Source organism: Rana temporaria, chromosome 2 (assembly GCF_905171775.1).
Source record: "Rana temporaria chromosome 2, aRanTem1.1, whole genome shotgun sequence".
In the NCBI taxonomy this organism is placed as follows: Eukaryota; Metazoa; Chordata; class Amphibia; order Anura; family Ranidae; genus Rana; species Rana temporaria.
In genome coordinates, this window is record NC_053490.1 from 421,554,968 (window position 1) to 421,571,067 (window position 16,100).

A 16,100-nucleotide genomic window follows, 5' to 3' on the forward strand; every position below is an offset into this window, starting at 1 on the left:
AATGCGCTTGCAAAAGATAAATTACCTTGCAAAGTGAACAGCTCATTTGTCTTTAGTAAATCAAGAGGATGTGTGTGTGTGTGCAATCTGATATTGATGGCTACAACACTTCTTAAAGGAGTTCTCCAAGCTAAAACTTTTAACCCCCGCTGCCCCCGGGCTGTAAAACTATACAAAATAAACTTTCACTTACCTGCCTACGATCCTCCGTTGTTCCGATATCGCCGTCCCGTTCTCCGGTCCCGGTCTGTTCCACTTCCTGCGGGTCGGTGACTCACAGTGCGCTCAGCCTATCAGCGGCCGCAGCAATGTCCCGTCGCGGCCGCTGATAGGCTGAGCGCACTGTGAGTCACCGACCCGCAGGAAGTGGAACAGACCGGGACCGGAGAACGGGACGGCAATATCGGAACAACGGGGGATCGTAGGCAGGTAAGTGAAAGTTTATTTTGTATAGTTTTACAGCCCGGGCACAGCGGGGGTTAAAAGTTTTAGCTTGGAGAACTCCTTTAAGTCTAGTTACAGATAAGTAGCAGTGGCAGCCCATCCATAGAGTGTGCATGGGTGCTGCCCCCCCATCCATGCGTCTGACCCCCTATTAAGGCGCCGGACTATGGATTCCAATGGGGGGGGGAGTGTTTTTTTGATGCACGTGATTAGAGCCAGAGGCTCTAATAGGCTTCAAAAATGGGTGGGCTCAGGGCACAGAGCACTGCGCTCCGAGCCCACTCAGTTGTGCGATGATAGCGAATACATTTTTGCTATTTTCACACTAAGTTTCTCCCCGCCAATCAGGAGGCAGGTTGTGAGATCTGTTTCCCAATTGGCCAAAGCATCAGGCGATTATATTAGATGTCTAGTGCTTAGGTGGAAAAGAGGGGAGACACACGGTGGAGGAAGCCGCTGGAAGAGCAGACACCAGCGCTGCTGCCCTCACAGCCTGCCACCTAGATTAAGCCACTGGGGGAAGGAGGGGGGGGGGTTTGCTACCCCCCTAAAAGAAAAACCCACCAGCCGCCACTGCTTAGTAGTATACCAGTTTTCGAAATCCCTGTTGTGGTCATTTTTTATTTGCATGCAAAGTTTCATATTTGCATCACCAAAAGTAATAAAAAAAATGAATGTTACTTTTAAGCAGTGCTGGCTGGTGATACCCGGTGGGTCGCGAAACCAGGAGTGACGTCATGGCAAATTCTGATTCGCTATATTCAGAAGTGGGAGAGTTCAGGTTTCAGTGCTCTGCAACCCGAACACAATGCTAAATAAGCCAATTGAAGCCTCAGGCTCTAATCACGTGCTTGTTTAACATTGACGGACCTAATAGACTTCTATTAGTCTGGTGCCCCACAGTGCACTTGCATACACATAGAACGACCTATTTTTAAAGCGGATGTGCCATGGGGAAAAAATATTAAAAGCCAGCAGCTACAAATACTGCAGCTGCTGACTTTTAATATTAGGACACTTACCTGTCCTGGAGTCCAGCGCTGATCGCAGCAGAGCACGAGCGATCGCTCGTCTCTCTGCTGCTCCCCCCGCCATCCACGCTGAGGGAACCAGGAAGTGAAGCGCTGCGGCTTCACTGCCCGGTTCCCTACGGCGCATGCGCGAGTCGCGCTGCGCCCGCCGAATTGGCTCACACGCTGTGTGCTGGGAGCCGAGTGTTCCCAGCACACAACGGGCGACAGACGGGAAGTCAGAAAAACCCGTCTTTTGCCCGTAGCGTGTGGCCGGAACTTTAGACAGGTATCTGCACCCCCCTCCCCCCTGAAAGGTGTCAAATGTGACACCGGAGGGGGGGAGGGTTCCGATCAGCGGGACTCCACTTTAGGGTGGAGAACCGCTTTAAATAAATCATAATATGACTAAAAAGTTTTATCTTTAAGATGTTAAAAAATGTTAGTGATATTACCATTTATTTAAAAATAAATCATTCTTTTAATCGCTTTCCTATTGGTCACAACCTTGGGGGGGCAGTGCCTCTTGTTGATCGGCGGCCAGTGTCTTTAAGTCTTGTACACCATACCTTAATAATGGCAATACATGCAAAATTCCTCTACATTCCCTCTTAAGAGGCTGTTCTTTCACAACTTTGCACATATTATTTAAAGCAGAACTATACTCACCTTCTCTCAAGCACTGTGGTGTCCAGGTGCGCCATACCACTCACTGACATCTTCGGCCTGGAAGCTTCCGAGTAGCGATCTTTGGCTTCTGTCTTTGGCCATTGCAAGATGACGTCACTCTTCCCATGCGTAAGAGTTCATTCATCTTGGCATTGCTAAAATTGTACACTGAGCTGCGCATACACATTTAGACTATATGTGAAGTATATTCTTTGAAAAACTCTAATGATATTTGTAAACTATGCTATGTTTTTTTCTAGTAAAGTAACATTACCTCCCTGCGCTCCAGATGCTAGTTTAGATTCGGCCCCAGGGCCTTGTGTTTGACACATGTGCCTTAAGGAAAGAACTAAGGGCCAGATTCACAGAAGAGATACGACGGCGTTTCTCTGAAACGCCGTCGTATCTCTCAGAGTATCTATGCGACTGATTCATAGAATCAGTTACACATAGATAGCCCTTAGATCCGACAGGTGTAATTGTCTTACACCGTCGGATCTTAGGATGCAGTACCTCGGCCGCCGCTGGGTGGAGTTCGCGTCGTATTCCAGCGTCGGGTATGCAAATGAGGTTTTACGGCGATCCACAACGGTTTTTCGCGTTCGTTACGTCGTTGCTAGTCTAGTTTCCCGTCGCAAAGTTAGTCGTCGTTTTACCTGCCCTAACTTTACACAGCCCATGTTAAAGTATGGCCGTCGTTCCAGCGTCAAATTTAAATTTTTTTTTCTCTTGCGTAAGACGTCCGGGAATAGGAAAGTACGCTACGCACGTCGCCGTCCGAAAAAATGACGTCACTTCGCGCAAAGCACGGCGGAAATTTCAAAACGGAGCATGCGCAGTAGGTCGGGCGCGGGAGCGCGCCTAATTTAAATGGCACACGCCCCTTTGAATTACGCAGGCTTACGCCGGAGGCCGCCGGCGTAAGTTTTCACGCAAGTGCTTGGTGAATCAGGCACTTGCGATGAAAACTTGCGGCGGTGTAACGTATATACGATACGTTACGCCGCCGCGATTCTACGTGAATCTGGCCCTCAGTTACTATTATATGGAGCTCTAAGGCTACATTCACACCTAGGCGTATATACGCCTGAAGCGCGACGCTCGTGCAGCTAGAGGAGCGAATTTGCATTGATGTCTATGAGATGGTTCACATCTCACGCCGAAAACGCCGTACGCCTGCCGCCTGAAAACAAGTCCCGGACCCTTTTTTTCAGACGGCTTTCGGCGTTCGGCATAGACATCAATGCAAATGATTTGTAAAAAAAAAAAAGTTAACAAATCGCGGCAAAATACGCCACATACGCCGCGTTACAGTGTGAATGCAGCCTAAATGTGGTGAGAACCCGCAAAGGAGAAACAAAGCAAGGGAGAAGGAAAAGTAATGCCTAAAAATGACCACAAGGCTAGCAATATGAGGTAACACAGTACTCCCCAGGGCTGCTAAGGGTCTTGCCATTAGATGGTGCAAATGGGAGAGGCAATCTCTCTATTCTCCTTCTTCAGCCACTTCCCCTGTGCCTTATATCTCCCCACTGCTGTCTGCCCTTCCTCACACACCATCTAATTATTGGAGGAGACCTGCTCCTGTATGGTGTGCATTCCAGATGTAGAGCACCCTACCTGTGATGGCGTCATGACGTCACGCACATATCTGCATCAAAGTAACTTCCTATAAAACTGCACTGACAGGGATTAAAGTGGGCAGAGGAATGAGGCGCCTTAACTGTTGCTGGCCTTCCCTGGCCAACCACAAGGAAGGTAGGTGGCCAAGCTGCATTGCATTACTGCAGTAGGAAAAAGTCCTGTGTCAGGACTGAATAGACAGAAGTACAAACTATTACATAGGAAAGGGTCTGTAGCTGTTTGCCTGAAGTTCAGCTTTAAATCTGTAGATAAGATTTGCAATTGCCTCAGCTGTGATGTTTCGCATAACGCAAAATGTCTTTTTGTGGCTGTTTTTTTTTTTTGTTCTCCACGTGTGCTACACAAGATTGTTGACATATTATGGAGTGATCCCAGAAATCAGAATGGCTGCTGTCCAAACAATTTTCGTGGTGGTGGTTGCTACTTTGGACCGGATGTGACTACAAAATTACTGGACAAATATAATTTAAAAATGTTGATTAGGTCACACGAATGCAAGCAGGAAGGGTATGAATTATGTCACAATGGAAAGGTAAGAGTGTCTGAGGTAAAATGACTCTTTGCATGTTGTTTATCATTAAGGCTGTCATACTGAATGATGTGACTACAACCTGAGGCCTCGTACACACGGCCGAGGAACTCGACGTGCCAAACACATCGAGTTCCTCGGCCAGTTCAGCACTGAAGCCGCCGAGGAGCTCGGCGGGACGAGAGCTCCCATAGAGCAACAAGGAAATAGAGAACATGTTCTCTATTTCCTCGCCGAGCTCCTCGTCGGCTTCCTCGGCCAAAAGTGTACACACAGTCGGGTTTCTCGGCAGAATTCAGCCAGAAACTCGGTCGGAAGCTGAATTCTGCCGAGGAAACTGGTCGTGTGTACGGGGCCTAACAGTAGCAAACTGCAATGGCTAACACTACAACAGGCATTAGCTCACACAGAAAACCTAGACAAATATCCAACTTGACAATGTCTGTCATCCATAGTGATATCCCAGGTTTTGAGAATGTTAACCCCTTCCCTGACAGTGTCATTAGTAAAGTGACAGTGCATATTTTTAGCACTGATCACTGTATTGGTGCCGCTGGTTCCCCAAAAAAGTGTCAAAATTGTCAGTTAGACCCCTTTCACACTAAGGAGTTTTTCAGGCGGTTTAGTGCTAAAAATAGCGCCTAAATACTGCCTGAAAAACTCCTGCCCTGTAGTCTCAATGTGAAAGCCCATGGGCTTTCACACTAAGGGGGTGCACTGGCGGGACCACGGTGTCTTTACCACTCCTCCACCGCTCCTTCCCATTGAAAACAATGGGACACCGCGGTAATACCGCTGGCAATGCGCCTCCGCAGAGGCACATTTCCGGCAGTATTAACCCTTTTTCGTCCGCTAGTGGGGGTTAAAACCACACCGCTAGCAGCTGAATACAGACGCAATTCCGCTGCAATTCCGACGGTATAGCGCCGCTATATTGTCAGCGCACCTCCCGCCCCAGTGTAAAAGGGGCCTTAGTTGTCTAAATTGCCCACCGCCATATCGCAGTCCTGCTATAAGTCGCTGATCGCCACAATTACAAATAAATACAAATTCCATAAAAATATCCCACAGTTTGTAGACGCTATGACTTTGTATTTTTGTAGACTTGTTTTGTTATTAAATAGACGGTAGGGGTAACTTAGGAGGGGGGGATAGACACGTATTGAGAATACTGGAATAGACTGAGATTATAAATACATGACCAAACGGACACCAGGAGAAATAAAGAAGGGATTTATTGTAAATATGAATAAAATGAGGAGACTATGAAGTAAAGTCTGAAATATAACTACTATTCTAATGGAGGAATGCAATTATGTGATTATGTTACTATAATGATGTATGGAAGATGTCTTGAAACTTCTCTTTCTTTTTTTTGTTGTCTTTTCCATCTTATTGAAATAAAGAAAAAGATTAGAAAAAAAAAATTGATGAAGAAACTTGATTTGGTTTACATCTTTTTATTGGATGTGTTTTATAACAAAGTAGAAAATATTTTTTTTTTTTTAATTTACGTTTTTTTTTTGTTTATAACGCAAAAAATTAAAACCGCAGAAGTGATCAAATACCACCCGAAGAAAGCTTTCTTTGTGGGAAAAAGGGAACATACATTTTATTTGGGTACAGCATCACATGAAACTCAGTGCCGTATCACAAACAATGGCCTAGTTACGGGGGTTTTTTTCAGGGGGAACTTGGGGGATCTCAATTCCACCACCTCTGGCTCAGACCCTTTGGTGCCCGCTCACCACAATCACTTGTAAACACAAAAGTCCAGTTTTTGTGTTTACAAGTGACAGCTCTGCACTCTGTATGTAACCCCCTGAACTCTGCACTCTGTATGTAACCCCCTGAACTCTGCACTTTGTATGTAATGCAATCCTGAAGGAGGGGGGGGGTAAACCATCCAAAACTGAAGTGGTTAAATTGCAACATAAGCAAGGATTAAAAGATACAAATAAAGAAGCTATTGTAAATTGTCTCCTGAAAGTGTTTGAAAAACTGAGGATTCATTATTACTTTAAAGTATAACTAAAGGCAAAACTATATTTCTCTTATCGTCCATGGACGGACACAGCTCCTTAAGTCTTGACAAGTGGGTTATGTTCCTGTTTACAGGAGAGGACTAGGCAGAAACATGTTAAATGGTTAAATACATGTTAAATTAACAGAGTTGAACAGCCCCGCCCAGGGGGCGGTCCCTCCAGACATAACCCTCCTCACTGCAGCATGCAGCCTCAGTTTCGTTCTGCCTAGCAAAGGAGAAGGACGTATGGCTCCCTTTGGGCCCAGCGCCCTGAGGAGAAATTTTATTTTATTCTATCTTATTTTATATTATTTTCACTTTTTCTTGAAGAATCTTCTTTCAACTGTCGGCTGAGTGACAGGCTGGATATTATAGATCCTTGTAGTCTACTCAGTCCGACCAGCAAGCGTGGACACACCTATGCAAAGAGGCTTGGTCTGCCACGCCATACCTCATGACTCCTGAGGTGGCCGTGAGCTTTGCTCCGAGGTCCACATATGACTGGGCTGTGGTGTTGCCTCACTCACAGTGGACCGGGCCGACAGCTACCTCCATTGCGGTTGTAGGTCTGTCAGGAATGCGTCAGCGAGTCCTCGCTCGGACGGGTAAGTACAGTCCCTCCTACTTCGGTGGGTTGGTACGGCTGGGCATTCCTGGGGTTCGGAGGTGCCCTGACAGTGGAGGAGCACTCCTCCCTTCCCTGCTCCTTTCCCTTGCTGCATTGCTATGGCACGCTGTCCGGGGGGGGCTTTCCTGAGAGGGCTGTTGTAACGGACACATGCATGCTGCCGAGACAGTTAAAATCTTCGTGCAGGGGGACTACAAGGAACTGCATGGCTTGTCACAAGTGGATGTACCACATTGTATTCTGAGCTCAAAGGGTTAATTGGACAAGTCTCTTTCATTGCTGGAATGCTAATGTTCCCTTCGCATACCTAATGAACCCTCTTTTGTGTGCAGGTAAACAGCCCCCCTGTGAGGTGTATGCTGATGGGGATTATGTGTGAGTGATAATTGTTTTAAAGGTTAATTGAATTCTATGTGCCTGGCCAGGAGATGTTAAGTGGGGTGAGGTGCCGAAGCGGCTAGAAACTGGCCAAGTGATTAATTCAAGGAGATGTCATTGTTTCAGGGGGTCTGTGTTGAAGCCCCCTACTGGGAAAAGGGGAGGGCGGAAACTGTCATTGTTCTTGTAACAGTTGTAACCAGATATAAGCAGGTGAAATATGCCAAATAAAGTCAGTCTGCTTGACCCTCCAAACGTAGCACGTCTCGTTTCTTGGAAGGGCGTTCGATGGGATATACCGGCGGTACCTGCATATCGCAGCTTGCCAGGGAAAAGGACGTCTCAAACGGCTGAGACCCTCACTACCAGTGGGTAGCCGTTACATTGGTTGGCAGTAGTGGGATGGTCCTTTTATCCAAAGAGCAAGTTCTGAATGGAGTCGCAGTACGCCAGGCTGAAAAGATCCACACTGAAAGATCTATTGGAGATTCGTGGTAGGAGCGCCAGCAACAGACCACGGAGGGAGCTGATAGCTGAACTGCTGGAGCTGGACGAAATGGATGGATCCATGGAAGGAACGGAGCCCCTTGCACCGGTCAGCGAAGAAGATGTAATTACTGGGATTGTACAGCGGAGATTATCCTTGTATCCAGAAACGTCCGTGGAACTAATCAACCAGCTGTTCCGGGAAGCAAGGGAAGAAATACAAACGAAGAGGGGACAAGAACTGGAACTGGTAAGAGCGAGACAGCCCATTACACCTGCAGTTCCTACCCCCCCACCCGCTGCTACAGGAAAGAAAATAGCGTTCACTGCATTTAAAGCTTTTGTAGAAAGTGAGGAGGAAATCGATGGATATTTGGCGGACTTTGAGAGACAGTGCTCACTACACCAGGTACCACCAGACCAATGGGTCACTATTTTGTCGGGGAAACTGTCGGGCAAAGCCAACGAAGCCTTTCGGGCTCTCGCTCCAGAGGATATTTTACAATATCAGCAAGTTAAAAAGGCGCTGCTAACCCGATATGCCGTAACGCCAGAAGCCTACCGCCGGCGCTTCCGGGAGTCCAAGAAGATGGCTGTGGACTCCCACATGGAATGGGCCAACCAGTTACAAAGGGTGGCATCCCTTTGGGTCCAAGGGTGCAAGGCCAACACCGGGGAGGAAGTATTGCAGCTGTTCCTAATGGAACATTTCTTCCAAGACCTGGCCGCAGACATACAAGACTGGGTACGAGATCGCCGTCCCGCTAACTTAAACGAGGCGGCTCGGCTAGCAGATGAGTACGCGGAGACAAGGAAAGTAAGCCAGGGTACGACGCGGCTGGCTCAGAAGGTAGAACCGCGTACTCCAACCGTCACCCCACGCCCAGAGTTTCGGGCTCCAGTCCCACCACGTCCTCAGGGGCCTAGCAACTACCCCCGGGATTCGCCTAGGGTGACGTGCCATCACTGCAGCGACACGGGACATATTGCTCGTTATTGCCCTTTGAGAGCTACAAATAACAACTGGAGACGCACAACACCCAACACAGAGGTCACTCCATCACGTCCCTCTGCGGCCCACTGCCTGGAGACCGAGGGGGGCCCTGAGGAATGTCTGGGAATTTGGTATGAGGCAGACCCAATACAAGCGGCCTCTCCGGATAACCGCCAGCATCACCGTCAGGAGGTACGAGTGAATGGACAAGTAGCACAAGGCTTAAGAGATTCCGGGACTACTATCACTCTGATTCAAAAACATCTGGTAAAGCCAGAGAACGTGTCCACTCGCACAGTTGCCGTCCGGGTCGCAGGGGGTGCTGTATTTCGCGTACCCACCACCCGTGTGCACTTAGACTGGGGAGCCGGGTCAGGAAAGACCACAGTTGGTATCATGGACAACCTACCTGCCGAGGTGGTGCTGGGCAACGACATTGGCCCTCTGACTTCGGCTTATTTACCTACACCTGCTGCTGCTTGTCCCGGGACCACCCGCGTTGCTGGAATCAACCCGCTTGCTGCTGAGAACCGGGTAAGACTACCTTCCCCGACATGTACTGTAGATCCGGCACAATATCACAGTCTAAAATGGGAATGTGACAAGTTGGCCAGTGAGAAATCAGAGATGCAACGACACTATGTCATGTATTATGAGATGTCCCGTGGCTTGAACATTGAAATGCACAAACAGGCGGAAATTGTCAAAAGATTAAATGGGATTTGCATCCAGGTGGTGCCGTATCTGTCCCAAGAGCATCAGCAACAGGTTTTGGGAGCCATTGAGAGAGCAAAGCAAGTGACTGTTCCAGAATTGAATTCTATTCTTCACCGTCACCATCAGCTACCGACCTGGTAAGCCAATGGGAAGGCCGACGGACTGTCCAGGCAAACTGAACTTTTACCCTAACGGCAGACCGGACATCCCCAAGTTGATCCGAAAAGGATCAATCCGGGTCTGCCGGAGTGTTCCACAAAGGGGGAGTAGTGTAACGGACACATGCATGCTGCCGAGACAGTTAAAATCTTCGTGCAGGGGGACTACAAGGAACTGCATGGCTTGTCACAAGTGGATGTGCCACATTGTATTCTGAGCTCAAAGGGTTAATTGGACAAGTCTCTTTCATTGCTGGAATGCTAATGTTCCCTTCGCATACCTAATGAACCCTCTTTTGTGTGCAGGTAAACAGCCCCCCTGTGAGGTGTATGCTGATGGGGATTATGTGTGAGTGATAATTGTTTTAAAGGTTAATTGAATTCTATGTGCCTGGCCAGGAGATGTTAAGTGGGGTGAGGTGCCGAAGCGGCTAGAAACTGGCCAAGTGATTAATTCAAGGAGATGTCATTGTTTCAGGGGGTCTGTGTTGAAGCCCCCTACTGGGAAAAGGGGAGGGCGGAAACTGTCATTGTTCTTGTAACAGTTGTAACCAGATATAAGCAGGTGAAATATGCCAAATAAAGTCAGTCTGCTTGACCCTCCAAACGTAGCACGTCTCGTTTCTTGGAAGGGCGTTCGATGGGATATACGGCGGTACCTGCATATCGCAGCTTGCCAGGGAAAAGGACGTCTCCAACGGCCGATACCCCTCACTACCAGTGGGTAGCCGTTACAGCTGTGTTATCTGGCATACAGGGTTTTTCCTGTGGGGGTTTTCACTGTAAAGGCTCTAGGAGGCTTTCCCTGTTTAAAAGGTGGCGTTTTGCCGCCGTTTGGCCGACGCTGGCGCCATTTTTTTGGGAGGTTTTCAATTATATTGAAAACTCCCATTGGCGGCCATTTTGTCGTAGCCGCGCCATGTGCAGCGGGCGGCCATCTTTGTGCAGTTCTGTCCCCTAGTGCTGTATCTACGGCGCACACAGGTCCCTGCAGACACCGCAGTTTCCTTCATGGTTTATTTCCTCTCCACACGCTGTGTGATGAGAGCGGTCGGCAGCGCTGGGCAGTCTCCTCCTGAGGTGAGTCCCCTGGCTAACAGACTTATATTGGGATAAGTTTTTAACTCCCCGGGTCAGCGCAGCAAGTGGGTAAGATGCCCTGTATAGGGCCCTGGGAGCGTCAGTTTTTATGTTAAGACAGGTATTACATACACATGTAAATGTCTTTTATATTTGGAGTCAGTATCTGGTCCTTCCCCTACATGCTCAGCGGCAGGTGTTAGCACCTGGGATCTCCACAGAGACTTCTTTGTTAGCCCTGGACACTTTTGGGCCAGGCTGGGGGCAGAATGCGGACGGGCGGGGGTTAAAAGAGTGCCCCCTCCCTCCGTTATCCCCTGGGGAATGCTCCGTATTATTGAATTTGTGACCATATGTGTTTTTTATCTTTTTGTCTATGGTTTATATGACTCTTTTTTTGTGTGTCACCTTTTAAAGTCCCACCCTCAGGGGGGTACTTTTGTTTTTTCTGCTATGGAGCCATGGACCAGGTACCTGGGTAGTAAAAAAAAAAAAAAAAGCAGGATAAGGCATTTATGGGTGAGCTTCTCACTGCTGTAAGGGACTCTCTTAAGCTGTATAGTGCAGCTGTGTTTCCGCCGAGGGCTCGGTCTTTTTTTTTGGATCACAAATCAGACCGCTCTGTGTAGGTTCTCTCCTTCTTGCCCTTCTTTGATAATTGGATAAGATGCGGAATGAGAAAAGCCGCTGAGGTAGTCCCTCACCGCCTGGCGGTTCAGTGCCCTTTTGAGGAGAACCCTTTCAGGGGATCCTCCAGGTGTCATGTATAGCTGACCACTCTCCCTATTACGGGAGTCCCCGCTTGTATGGATCTGGCTGTTAGAAGATCCGAGGTACTGGCCCTTGTCATGTTTACCATGCTGGGGTCCGTCTTGCGGCCTATTGTGGCTACTACTCTGGAGTCTCAGTCAATTTCTGAGTGAGCATTTTGCACCAGACAGTGGAGGAGCACCGTCTCTGTACCAAGGATATTAGGCTAGCGGACCCGTTGGTCCAGGGCCTCATATAGGTCTGTGATGCTTCTTTGAATGCTGTGCCCTTGTTATCCAGGGCTTCTGTTTCAGAGATGGTACGCGGTGGTGTAGTGGTTAATTCCATTACTTGTCAGCAAGAGTCATTGGTCCGAATTCCGGACACTGACACCAATCTAGCTGGAGCTTACTTTGTCGCTCTCTGTGTCTGCGTGGGTTTCCTCCGGGTACTCCGGTTTCCTCCCACCCTCCAAAGACGTGTGCATACACTTCCATAATATACATGCAAACTTTGTGTATGTATTAGTACGGGGGCCGACAAGGGCTCAGCTGGGGGACTAAATTGTCCCTGAGTGCGTAAACGCCATATGCAGTCGTCTTCCCTCCCTGCTCTAGGTGTGGGGGGGCGGCTTACAGGTTCACAATTCAGTGAATCTCCCTGCTCTGACTGATGGGGGGCAGTCCTGCATGGTGCAGTGGTAAGCCACCTGCACTTCGGTGCACAAGGTCATAGGATCTAATCCATTAGACCCACCATGGGGCTGCTACCTGTATCTGCGAGGTGGTCTCTTCAGAGTCCTAGATAGGGTTTACGCCTATCCATAGAACAGAGTTATTTTCTCGTTTATTCCTCGCCCGGCTTGTTGTTCTGCCTGAGAACAGTGCGGATCTTGTAAGTCCCGCAGGGACGCATACATGCATGTCCCGTTTTGCATATGTCACAGAATTTTCTGTGCTCCGTGATGGGGGAGGGCTTCTGTCAGTCTGTGGCCCTCCCTCTTAATCTGGCGTTGCCACTGAGGGTTTTCGCCTAGGAGCTCGCAATTATCCTAACTTTGTTGGGACAGTGAGGTTTTGCCTCGTGGGCTTCTTGAACGACCTTCTTCTGAGGGCAGCTTCTGTCTCAGACCTAATGGAGCTGTTTATAGCCATTCAGACCCCCCGAAGTCTCGGGTGGGTGCTAAACATTTGGAGCGGTCCTGAGTCCGACTCAAAGGGAGCGAAGGTCCTTTTTCCCCTGGAGAAATTGCAGACTCTTCAGTCTGCAGTGAGGGTATTAGCATCATGCTATCGGTCTTCTCTCCCGGTGCATGCTGGTCCGGGGACCTGTGGGTAGCCTTCTTCGAGGCGGTACTGTATGCCCAGTTCCACACTTGGGCTTTCCAGGTAATACTGTCCAGGTGGTAAGAAATTTCTTGTCTCTGTAATCGCCAGATTCAGGTGCGCCACCTAGTCGGAGTCTTCTGAGTTGGGACGGAGATCCCCGGATCTTCGGCCCGGGAAGTTGTTCCATCCTTCCAGTGGTCGTTGTTTACGACGGACGCAGGCCTCACGGATTGTGGGGACCCCTGGGGGGGGGTCCAGTCGGCCCAGAGTCGCTGGATTTGCATGGACCTACGGCCACAACTTCCTGAGTGTGCCTGCTCTCTTCTGATCTTGGTGGCTACCCAGGGTCGGGCCTGGTTAGTACCTAGGTGAGAGGCCGCCTGGGTGCTGTGGACCCTGTCTACCGTTCTTTGTCCCACTATTTGGTTGATCAGGCTTTGATTCTCCTCGTGTTCGAGGTTGCAAGGTACTAGCCAACAACGCCACAACCGTGGCTTCGGTCTACCATGGGTATGCCAGCAGGCGGGCTACTGGAGTCACCTGATGCTGTACCAGGGTGACTGGTTTTCTGTGCCCGGTGGTGTTTCGGCTCCCTTGCAGGAAGTGAGTCTCACAGGGCAGACGAGATTATGGCTCAGCGGTAGACTGCCTGCCCTGCAGGCAGTTGCCTCTGGGTTCAAGCCCAGGAAGATCTGTGTCGTTCCGTGGCCCGGGCTCGCCTTGGTTTTTTTCCACTCGTGGATCTCCTGGCCGCTCGTCTCCACCGCAAGGGTGTCGAAGTAGTGACCAGGTCTAGTGCTCTGGTACTGACGTGTAAGTTGCGCTGGTGACCCTGTGGGGGTCTGTATCAGCGGCCTTATACCGTTCCTCCATTTGTGTTGCTTCCTCAGGTGCTCCATAGAGTGGAGGCTGAGGGGATCCCGATGTTCCTAATCACTCCAGATTGACATTGGCGTCATTGGTACGTCGTTTTCGGGCGCTTCATAACGGAGGTACCCTGGCAGTCGCCAGGGCGAGAGGTCCTTCTGTCTCGAGGTTCCATACTTCCTTCTGTTGTACAGTCACTAACTTACTCAATATGGCTATTGGTAGCCAGACTTTAAGAGACCGGGGTCTGTCTGACTCGGTCATCTCAACCATGTTGAGGGCATGGTAGTCTTCTTCCAGGAGAATCTACAGTCACACCTGGCAGACCTACATCTCTTGGTGCGAAGAGATGAAGTGACGTCCACGGACGTATTCGATGGCCAGGGTCCTGCTGTTTTTTTTTTTTTTTACAGCTTGGTGTGGATCTCAAATTACTTTTAAGCACCGTTTGGGGACAGAGTTCAGCCTTGGCTGTGTTCTTTCAGTGGCCCTTTGGGGCCCGTTCCCTGGTGGGTACCTCTTTGTGCAGGGGGTTTGTCATATTCTTTCCCCTCTTGGCCCATCTCTTCCCCAATGAGTTTTGACTCTGATGCTCTTGGTTCCTCAGGAGCTTTCCCTTTGGAAACTTCAGAGAGATTTTCTCTTAACACTATCTCGGAAGGTGGCCCTTTTCTTCCGTAGAGGGGTCTCTGAGCTGGTGGGCTTGTCTTGCAAGCCGCCATGCTTGATACTCCATAAGGATTAGGTGGTGGTGCACCCGCGACCTTCCCTTCTTCCGAAGGTGATCTCGGACTTTCGCCTGAATAGGGGCATTGTTCCGTCCATCCTTTTTGCGCTCGGCCGGCGCATCCTACGGAGGTTGCTTTTCATACTTCAGGCGTGGTACGCGCTTTGCGGGTGTATCTACCTGCTACGGCTCCGTTTTGGAGATCTGACCCTCTTTTGTGTCAGTGTCTGGTCCACAAAGGGCCTGGCGGTCTCGTCAACCACCCTGTCTCGGTGGATCTGACAGACCGTCATACAGGCCTATGCTCTTAAGGGGCGGGCCCCCCTTTTTTCCGGTAGCGGCACTTTCGACCAGGGCACCTGGTGCTTCCTGGGGTTTTTCCGACTTCATACGTTGGTGTCACAGGTGTGCAGGGCGGCGACTTGGTCGTCCGTTCACGTTTTTGTTTTTCAAAATTTCCTGGTTGCTGTGAGTGCATTATATGATGCTTTCGCCCGCTAGCGTTTGCAGGCGGCCATTTGAGGTTGCATCTCCTCCGTTTGAGGAGCTCTGCTTGTTTTGGGGTGAAGTTAAAATTGGTTTTACTGATATATTTCCCACCCCTCGTTTTGACACTGCTTGGGGACGTCCCACTTGTCAAGACTTAAGGAGCTGTGTCCGTCCATGGACGATAAGAGAAAATAGGATTTTTTGTACTCACCGTAAAATCCTTTTCTCTGACGTCCATGGACGGACACAGCTCCCACCCCTCCTTTTTAGGTTTGTACTGCTTGTTACGAACTGAGGCTGCATGCTGCAGTGAGGAGGGTTATGTCTGGAGGGACCGCCCCCTGGGCGGGGCTGTTCAACTCTGTTAATTTAACATGTATTTAACCATTTAACATGTTTCTGCCTAGTCCTCTCCTGTAAACAGGAACATAACCCACTTGTCAAGACTTAAGGAGCTGTGTCCGTCCATGGACGTCAGAGAAAAGGATTTTACGGTGAGTACAAAAAATCCTATTTTTTGTATAGTTTTAGATAGAGTGCAGAGAGATTAGAAGTAGTTTTTACTGCTGTTTGTGCCCTCATTAGGGATATTCTCCCTCCATATTTGTCATGTTTACCATTATCATTGAAAGTGAAAGTAAAAGAAAATCCCAAATTGTGGGTTGTTCTACAAATAGAGGGGAAATCTCCAAAGAAATTCTCTTAATTTCCAGAGATTTCCTCTCATTTCCTGTTTGGCTATGGGACAGGAAGTGAAAGGAAATCTCCACAATGGGACACAGATGGTGAAAGAAAAAATCTGACAGGGGTTAAAACCCTTCCTTGCTTTATCCTAAATAAAATAAAAAAATGTTTTGCCTATAGTTCCACTTTAATAAAGTGTGGCAATCAATATAAGCAGTTTTCCTTGTCATTAGGTTGTGACAATATTTTCAGCTTCTAATTACTATGATGAAGGCAGTAACAGAGGAGCATATCTCAAATTATGCTCAGATTTGACCCCACGTTTTGTGCAGTATCAAGTCAGCAAGACCACACGGAAACTCACCCTTAACCAAAGGTAAGAGAAAGTCTCTATAATATTTGTGCATGCAGTATTAACCACAGTATTTATATGCTAAAATAACTGTATTATTTTGTGTCAGCGTTTCCTCTGTCAAGACATAACACCTGGAC

At 48.8% G+C, this 16,100-nt stretch overlaps 1 protein-coding gene across 1 annotated transcript in view; it reads left to right on the forward strand.

The window, feature by feature from the left end:
• Nucleotides 1-16,100, forward strand: part of PPEF1 (protein phosphatase with EF-hand domain 1) — a 95,301-nt gene that overhangs the window by 57,817 nt on the left and 21,384 nt on the right. Inside the window, 2 exon segments of the mRNA XM_040339429.1 lie at nucleotides 4,114-4,299; nucleotides 15,842-15,984. Coding sequence (XP_040195363.1) covers nucleotides 4,114-4,299; nucleotides 15,842-15,984 — 329 coding nt within the window.